Source organism: Chelonoidis abingdonii, chromosome 11 (genome assembly GCF_003597395.2).
Source record: "Chelonoidis abingdonii isolate Lonesome George chromosome 11, CheloAbing_2.0, whole genome shotgun sequence".
In the NCBI taxonomy this organism is placed as follows: domain Eukaryota; kingdom Metazoa; phylum Chordata; order Testudines; family Testudinidae; genus Chelonoidis; species Chelonoidis abingdonii.
The window spans coordinates 60,880,206-60,889,480 of NC_133779.1; the positions used below are offsets into that span (position 1 = coordinate 60,880,206).

Below are 9,275 nucleotides of genomic sequence, written 5' to 3' on the forward strand. Positions count from 1 at the left end.
AAAATCCTGGTTGGTGGCAGCGATATCAGATCCAAGCTGGGTATAAGCTTGGGGGAGGTTCACAGTAAACACTCAGATTTTGAACGCTAAGTCCAGATTTGAGACAGACGTTTACCACAAATGGGCACCCAGGCTCTCAGCCGCCCAGCCGGAGGGGGCATGTGGGAATCTCCTTATACCCACTCTGCTCAGGGTGGGGGTGGACGGAGCCATGCAGACAGCTCTCAGCCGCAGAGACCAAAGCTGGGGAATTTACATTTCCCACAGCCCGGAGTGGGGCAGGAGGGGGGGACAGCCCTGTGCCAGCAGCAACTTCTCAGACTCCACCCAAGGCCTTCAGGGAGAGCAGGGAGCAGCGGTTCCTCTTCCTGTTTGCACTCCATTGCGACACAAACCTGGGGTGGGGAAGGGGCAATGCCCTCCCCCGCCCTTTGTAAACGGTGCCCCTGCCAAACAGGCATGTCTACATGGCTATTCTTAGCCTTGCAGACCACGGCCAAGTCAATTGACCTGGGCACTAAGACCTGCTGCTGTTGGCCTTTTTTTATTTTTTTCCCTGTGTATTTTCTTCCCTCTCTCTGCACAGGGAAGATCAAACTGTTTTTGCTCCCCTAGGCTGCAGCTCTTTAGCAAAGCAATTGTGGTCAAAGTGCCATGGCTGAATGTCTGCTTCGTGCACTGTTGGCAGAGGTGGATCCGGCTTTCTACGACAGGGTGATACAATTTCACGCATCACCCAGAATTCAGAAGGTCTGGAGACAGCTCCCCAAACCATCACACCAACCCTCCCCCAGAACACCAGGGCAGCGGGGAAAGAACTGTGACTCCCTGGCCAGTGGGACTCCTAATAAATTGTAGGCACCTGATTTTGTTGGCAGAGGGAGACAAAAATGAGACATGGGCCAAATAATCTGGTGGCGTAAATTGGAGTTACCCGAGTAGAGAGTTTGTCCCCATAGCTGCTCTGCCTCCTACAATGGCACTTTTATCTTTTGCAAAATGGGTAAGGAACTCTTTGAGAGAGCCCGTTGCAAAGCACATGCCCTGTGGTGGCGGAATGCATCGGCTAACGTTCGCTGCAGTGGGGGGAAATCAAATTTGTCAGGGGTCGAGCTGGATATAAGGAAAACGTCTGTTTCTCCTCCCAGGTGCGATGTACAGTCCTCTCTGATTGTCCGCAGGGCGCTCTCCTCACAGATGTTTCTTCTCCGTGCAGACGCCATGTCCAAGTCCACTTTGGAACGGACAAAGTAAAATGTCTTCCCCAGTGTTTGAATCTCCTCCACAAGTCTGGTGTCGGTGTGTGTGAAGCGCTCATAGGAGATGATAATGAACAAGTCATAATGTCTGACGTGACGCTGCTCAAGGAAAGTATCTAAGGGACAGTTCATTGTCCCGATCCCTGGCAGGTCCCATAGTGTTACGTTGGGGTGTTCGGGATGTGCATAAGCCTTGGGCTCCACCATCATGTCTCCCAGCACCCCAGTCTCAGCAGCATCTGCATCATGTTCTTTCAGACCCCGGGTGGCATTGACAAAAGATGACTTTCCAGATCCTGTCTCTCCGACTACTGCAACTTTGAGCCCTTCATTCTTGACTGCCTCGCTGACCTCCTGCAGCGCAGAAGCCAGCTCTGGCGGGTTATTTGTTGCAACAGCAGCTTTCAGTTCTGCAATTTCCCCTTCAGAGAGCATGTCGAAATCTCCCCAAACAACATCTGTAGCAGCTCTTCTCTGCTGTTCATGCTCCTGAACTGGCTGCCAGTCTTAAGGAAAGGGAACAACACATTTCAGTTATGGATAGAGTCGTTTCCACAGGCCATATACAATCAGAACCAACAGCTATACTCAGTAGGGTCTCTCGTCAATAGGAACAAGATTCTGCTGATATGTAAGGATGTCTGCTTTTGTCACATGCCAGAGCTCCAGCTCATTTTGATCCTGATTCAGCTAAGCTCTCGAATCTTTACTGAATTCTCAAGACACTCTGGACTTTTGGGACCTGGTGGTTCTTTCACCAGACCTGGGACATTTGTTCCCCTTCCCATCCCTCCCCAAAAAAATTCAAGGGCGCCCTACCCATCTTCAGAAAGGTCCTTTTATGTACAAAGTTATCCAGTGTTAAGCAGCGGAATCGCAGCAGATTATAGAGGTTTCATCCTTTATATAAATGACATCAAAATACCAAAAAAGGGGCCAAATTTTACTCTTTTAAATTCTTAATTTCCAAGATTTTCCAGAGGTTGAATTAGCCTCTGGACTCCTGGAAGGCTGTTTGTTTTTTAAATAGCAATATCCGGGGGACCCCAAACTACTCAGTTCTCCCCCTCCCCAATCACTGGGTGGTAGAACTAGTCCTGCCTGTCACTGAAATCAATTCTGCTTTCCCCGAAAGTTAACGGGTTTTAGATTCTGAAGTGCCTCAGGCACTCTTGAAAACTGGACTCAGGCTCCTAAGTCACTTTGGCACTTTTGAAAATTTTAACCATTATCTCCTGACTTCCCCTCCCAAGAGTACAGAAGTGCCCAGGGCCAGATCCTTAGCAGGTTTAAATCAATGTAGTTCTGGATCTGACACATTGTCCTCTATCTTCTACCAGCTTGAACCATTCCTGATCCTAATAAACTAATAGCTTTGTCCCTTCTTAATTCAGCTAAACATCAAGTGCTGCTAATGCCACAGGCTGATTTGGTTATAAACCCCCAAAGCATGAAAAAACACAGTATTTTACCCAAGATGCTGGAAGACTGTGTGTCACCATTAGAAACTGGTGTCACAACTTCAGTTATGAAGTGTGGTGGTGTGTTGGTAACCCCTTCGTAGCACTGTCTGTTCAAATCTGTCTCCTAGAAAAGATTCACATTTGGGAAGAAGAAAGAAAATCTGGGTCAGGAGCTATGGATCTGCAGCAGTGCTGTGCATGACACAGGAGTTGTTTGGCATTGTAGAAAGGGAACTCTCAATAACCAACACTTTGTTACAGCATCAGATCTCCCTTTGTGCATTTCACTTTTCCCCCTATGTTCTAAATACTGCACCTGTGACATAGCTGGCATTTGGCAAATTATCTGGTCAGTGCCAGCATTGAAGGACCAAGGAGCACAATTCCTCTTGAAGGCCCTTCCAGAGGGGTTTGCTAGATATGGAAAAACTAGAACGTGAACCCAGTTTGGGTGAAGCGTCATCTGCTGCCTTAACCACAAGGCCAGTCTCCCCCCTGCAGTTTCGTGTTCCCGTAATACGTGCTGTGATTTGTACCTTCTGCTGCAGCTCAACTTTTGCAATCCTCCCCCATATCCCGCCATCATCCCCCCATGTACAGGACATGGGTCTTGTGGATGCCTCTGCTCCCTAACAACTGACAATACCAATAACAAAACCAACCCGGAAACAATGCCACAGTTTAAAGCAAAACCAAATGTTTGTAAGGATCTAAGAATCCCCCTTGTCACCCAGCAACCCAACCCCAGAACCCCCCCAGCACATGCAAACAGGAAGGAACTGAACATGACTGGTGTCTCACTGGGAAGGAGTTGGCTGATTCATTGGCTGTCAACGGGGTTGACTCAGGCTGGTCTCTGCCCCCCTGCTGGTTCTGTTGGGACCCACACTGAAAAATCCTGAATTTTTGCAGTGGGGAAGGACAGCGCTTCTTAGTGATAAGACACCATATAATTAATAATGCAGCTAAACACAACCCAGAGAACGGAACTAGTAGTAGCCTGGATCTCACAAAGCCTGTAAAAGACAAACAGAAAAAGTAAAAACTCTTGTGGATGCTATTAGCACATTCTCAGCCCTTCCCTTCCCACCCCTTGTGCAGCCTAACAACTACTTCGTTTTCCCCCTTCTGTTGCACATTAAGCCGCAGCTTTCGTTGAGGTATACGCAATGCCTCTTCCTTGTGTGGCTATGGTGGGAGTCAGAAGCCAGCAATCTACGGGTGGCCCATATTGACCCTAGGGGGAAGCAGGGACAGCCTGGACTAGAGCTATGGAGGTAGAACCTACTGAGGCTGGGGGAAAGGCTAAGGTCACATCCAGGTAGATACCTCAAGTGCTTTTCTCAAGTGTAGAAAAACCCCTCGGGGCTTGTACAATATGCTGTCCCATACCTTTGACTGTAACTTGCATCCGCACAGAAAACTGTCCCAGTTCCGGCTGGACGTGGCAGATGTACAATCCCTCATCCTGGCTACGAACTCTCCTTAGCGTCAGGGACACATTTCCCTGAGAGAACCTCTCCGGGTGGAGCTGTGTTCTGCCCTTGTAAGAGACATCTTGTCTCTGCAACATGTCTATCCCATTATAATAGCTGTGAACCAGGAGATCCGGCCCCTCGGCTTCTTCCTTCGTCCAGGTGACGTTCAACATCTGGACGTTTAATCTGCATTCAAACAGGCAGCTCAGGGTGACGTCCTGCCCCAGCCGAGCTACGATGGGAGACTCCATTTCACTCTCCCCTGAACGAGAAACAAGGCTCAGGATTATTTAGCCAGCTCCAGAGGCAACTTTTTGTCACATTTTTTCATTCTGTTTTATAGAAACCAACCAGCAATAGGAACACAAACAAACATGCCACACTCGTAACATGCACACAACACAACAGACACCCAGCACACCCACTACACACACTATCTCCACAACACTTCCAACTCACCACACTTACTTGACATACAAGCACAACGCACACACAGCACATACACAACAACACACACAGACCTTCCACGTTACTGAGAAGACTAACAGTGTTACACAACTTAGCATTTTCTGTGCAGTGACGTTTGCACCCACCGACCATTTCCTTCAAAATTCTCATGCACAGAAAGGCCAAAAACATCACCAACCCGCTGCCTGGCTTGTCAATAGGATTTGAACCCATGGCCCTTAGAAATAAAGGCATGTACATCTATCATATGAACTAAAGGAAAAACTCTAATAGCTGCTACCACTAGTAGGCTATTATCTCTTTAGGTGACACAGCTGCTAGTGGCAGACAAAGACAAGTTCTGTGCTTGCGCGGGCTAAACCTATGTGGAAAAACATAAGGCAACACAGTGGCTGAAAGTTAAGGAAAAGTGCTGCTGGCGCAGACATGGCCTGTGTCTGCACTGGGGGATTGTTGCGCTTTAACCAGACCTGGCTCTGCTGGGTGATCACATTGTACACAGAGAGTGACTATCTCTCAAACACTCTAACAGGGACACAGGCAGAGGAAACCTACTTAGCACGGCCAGGGAAATCTTCTGGGTCGAGTTTCCCAGCTCAGAGGTGACGTAGCAGAGGTAGAAGCCCTCGTCCTGGAAGCGCACAGCCCTGAGTCGCAGTGATGCATTTCCTTTGTGGATTCCTTCTCGGTACAGCTGCGTCCGGCCCCAGTAAACCTTGTCCCGTCCCTGCCACAGGTCCCTCTGCCCATAGTAGCTGTGAACCAGGAGGGCTGCGCCCTCGGCTCTTTGCATCTTCCAGGTGATGTTCAGTCGATGGAGTTTTACCCCTGGTATGTGGTTGAAGGCGCAACCCAGAGTGACGTCCTCGCCATAGTGAGCTGTGATGGACGGCTGTGCTCCAGCGACTCCTTACAGGGAAGCAAAGATTGGTGTGGGAGCCTTTGAACCCATATTTCCTCTCCCTCCCCAAATATTTGCACTGACTAGCTGAATAGCCTGCTGCCGTTGGACATGTGCATCCGTAACAGATGCACCCCATTCCCACAGACCCACGGCCAGTGCACAGTTACTGATTAGTAACAAAACGCATCATGGCACTGCCACGTACAATTCCTCTGCTACCCCTGCTGGGCTGGAGGGAGTCCTTGTGCACACAGCTGTACCAGCCAGTCTGGGCTTTTATTGGTCTGGCTTGTTGCGCTCACAGGGGATGGTTTTACTGCACTATGCTATGGGCCTGGCCACACGAGAAGAGATTTGCTGGGATAGTAAACGGGCAAAGTGCTCCTAGCGTAGACAGGGCCTGCGTCTATGCTAGCGGGTTGTAGACATGAACTAGACCCAGTGTACGGGGTATAAATAGCCGTGGAGTCTCAGCAGGACAAGTGGCGGCAGCAGAGGCCTGGCGTAGCCATGCTGAGTATGTGCCCACTGGCTGCAGCTGTTGCTGTCTGTGCTACTGCATTTACACTGCTCTCTACACTCGCGCCAATGATCCCTGAACTACCACGAGCTGGGGAATCGGACCCCTAGTTCATAGTGGCAGAAGTGCGTAGTGTAGACATGGCTGCAGCTGCAGTGGTATGAAGGAGTTTAAAACCAGTACAGCTAGTTCTGTATATGAAGGGAAACACGCTAGACCAGTGGTTTTAAAATTATTTTTCTGGAGACCCAGTTGAAGAAAATTGTTGATGCCTGCAACCCAACAGAGCTGGGGGTGAGGGGTTTGGGGTGTGGGAGGGGCTCAGTGCTGGGGCAGAGGGTTGGGGTGTGGGGATGAGGACTATGAGGTGGGGCTGAGAATGAGGGGTTCAGGGTGTGGGAGGGAGCTCAGGGCTGTGGCATGGAGTTGGGGTGTAGGAGAGTGTCAGGCCTCTGGGCTGGCAGTGCAGGCTCTGGGCTGGAGCATTAGCAGAGGTTTGGGGAGGCTTAGCCTCCCCCGGCCTCCATCACCCACTGCCCATGACCGTACCCTTCTAGAACATAAATGTAGCTTGTACTCACCTTTGCGGTACCAGTTTAAACAAATTAGCTAAACACATAATTTTAGACACTCTGTAGATTGTACAATTATTTTCAAATTGTATTTTTAATTATATCTGTCAACTTAAAATGGATATGAAAATAAAATCTGTATTATCTCCTGATTGTTCTAAACTTACATATAAACTTAAAATATGGCTTAATTGGAGTTGGTATCTATATTTTTTCTTTCCTATAGGAAGATTTAGACACGGTGTGCCTGTCAGCGAATTTCTAACTTATTATCTGCAAAAAAACTAGAGTTTTCAGGTGCCTAAGTAGCCCCTTGAAATCACGGTTAAAACTGGTCCCTGCCCCCAAAAAATCTGAAGCGGTACCACTGGGACAGACAGGGACCAGTTAAAAAAACGAGGGGGGACCCAGTAGGGAAATGGACAATTAAAGTGGCACCATATCACACTATAGAAGCAGGAGAGTGAAGCAGGAAGTACCTACCATAGAGAGTCCACAGAACCATCAAATGCAGTGACCAGCCAGGGCTCATTCCCACCCTGCCTCTGACCATTTTGCATCTGCAAGAGAAGGAGAGAAAATGCTCCGATTAGCTGCATTCCAGCCACCAGCCCTTGGGAACAACATTCACACTGGCCCTGCAGCCCTGGGATCCCTGCAGCCCCACTAACCCCAGCGCAAACCGGGAGTCACTCCGCTGAAGGCTGCTTAACTGGGCCCGATTCTCAGTGACGTCCTGGCTCCTTCACCGGGGTCGTGCAGTGAGCAGAGAGTTGTAAAGGGGACTCAGCGTGAATGAGGATCAGGAGGAACAGCTTTACACCAGAGTAAGCAGCATTTCCATGCAAAAGGGGCCAGATCCCAGCTGGGGTCCATCGGCCGTAGCTCCATTGGAGTTAATGAGGCCAGATCAGGAGTGGGCAAACTGAACCATTTTAAGCTGGCCCTCAAGCTCCTGCTGGGGAGCGGGGTCTGGGGCTTGCCCTGCTCCGGTGCTCCAGCTGGGGCACAGGGTCAGGGGCTGCACCACACAGCTCCCAGAAGCAGCGGCATGGGCCCCCTCTGGCTCCTATGCGTTCCAATGGGAGCTGCAGGAATGGTGCCCGCGGATGAGGCAGCATGCAGAGCTGTCTGGCTGTGCCTCCACATAGGAGCTGGAGAAGGGACATGCTGCTGCTTCTGGGAGCTGCTTGCAGTAAGTGCCGTTCGGAGCTTGCACCCCTGAGCCTCTCCCCACGTCCCAACCCCCTGCCCCAGCTCTGATCCCTCTCTCACCCTCCAAACCCCTCAATCCCAGCCCAGAGCACCTCCTGCACCCCAAACTCCTCATCCCCATCCGCACCCCAGAGCCAGCACTCACCAGCTGGAGTCCTCACCTCCTCCCCCGCGTCCCACTCCCCCACCCCAGTCCGAAGCCCCCTCCCACACCCTGAACTCCTCATTTCTGGCCCCACCCTGGAGCCTGCACCCCCACCCAGAGTCCTCATCCCTCCCGCGCCCCAACCTCAATTTTGTGAGCATTCGTGGCCCGCCATCCAATTTCTCTTCCCCGATGTGGCCCTCGGCCCAAACAGTTTGCCCAGCCCTGATCTAGAAGCTATTTTCAGTGAGGCCTTCAGAGCAACCATATTCAATCATTTGTGTCTTCAACTTATAGACACGAAGAAGCTGCTAAAAGGACACAGAGAACCAATTTCACCAACCCACCCTGCAGCAGAACATCTCTTACCTTCCTCCCCTGAGCGCTGCCATTCCTGGGACCCTCTCGAGGAAGTTAAAGACATAGGGTGAGTGATGCTTTCGTGTTTCAGCTGTCTCTGTCTCTCTCTGTTTGTCTCTCTCTTCCTGTAAGTCTGCGATGAAGTAAGAGGGAAACTGAAAGTACCACACGATTCACTGAAAGAACACACAGCACAGTTCAAGTCTAATTTCCGTGAGCTCCACTCAGCCACTTTTCAACTGATTTTAGGGGTTTCGATCAGTGTTTGTGACACCCGCATTGCCCCTAGGAGCAGAATACGCTGGGGCCGCCTGTTGGTCCCGTGCCGCCCTCACCCCCAGCCCCTACCCTCGCACCGCCTCTTCCCTGCAAGACCACATGCCCCTCCCGCCCCCACTAGCCTGTGTGAGCCGGTTGGCTGCTGTAGGTATGGATGCGTATCACGGGTCGGAGTCATGTTGTTTCTGGCGCCTGTGGATCCACGTTTGTATCCGCGCAGGGCTCTAAATATACAAATCACCCCTGTGCTGTGGGTGCCTGGCCAGGCACATGCACCTCCACGCCTGCTCCCAAGCAGTCCAAGCAGGGGTGATCCTAACCCCCTCGCCATGGGAAACCGCCCACAGGACAAATCTCCACCCCACACCAGCTCCCCCCACCAGAGACGAGACTTACAGGCAGCTGCAGCCTGGAGCCTGCTCACTCCCCCAGAGGTGACACATGGCTGTGTCTAGTGAGGGGACACATGCCCTGCCCCCATTTCTCCAGATGCCTCTGGCACAGATGCCCAGAAGTGAGGAGGCAACGCTCTCCCAGGGGTGGCACTCAGAGTCATCCCCTTCTCCTCCCCCTGCCCCATCCCACTCCCCCATCCCCCCTTCTCTTCCCCTG

General features: G+C 51.1%; 2 protein-coding genes across 2 annotated transcripts in view; one reads left to right on the plus strand and one right to left on the minus strand.

The window, feature by feature from the left end:
• The window catches only part of LOC116838202 (interferon-inducible GTPase 5-like), a 190,562-nt gene that overhangs the window by 162,746 nt on the left and 18,541 nt on the right, over positions 1-9,275 (plus strand). The window lies entirely within an intron of this gene.
• LOC116838222 (uncharacterized) lies at positions 601-8,957 on the minus strand. Its single transcript, XM_032803281.2, has 7 exons — positions 8,394-8,957; positions 7,148-7,224; positions 5,224-5,577; positions 4,115-4,462; positions 3,524-3,738; positions 2,732-2,846; positions 601-1,765 (listed from the first exon to the last, which is right to left on the minus strand). The coding sequence occupies exons 1-7, from the start codon at positions 8,414-8,416 to the stop codon at positions 972-974; spliced, it is 1,926 nt and encodes a 641-aa protein (XP_032659172.2). The 5' UTR covers positions 8,417-8,957; the 3' UTR covers positions 601-971.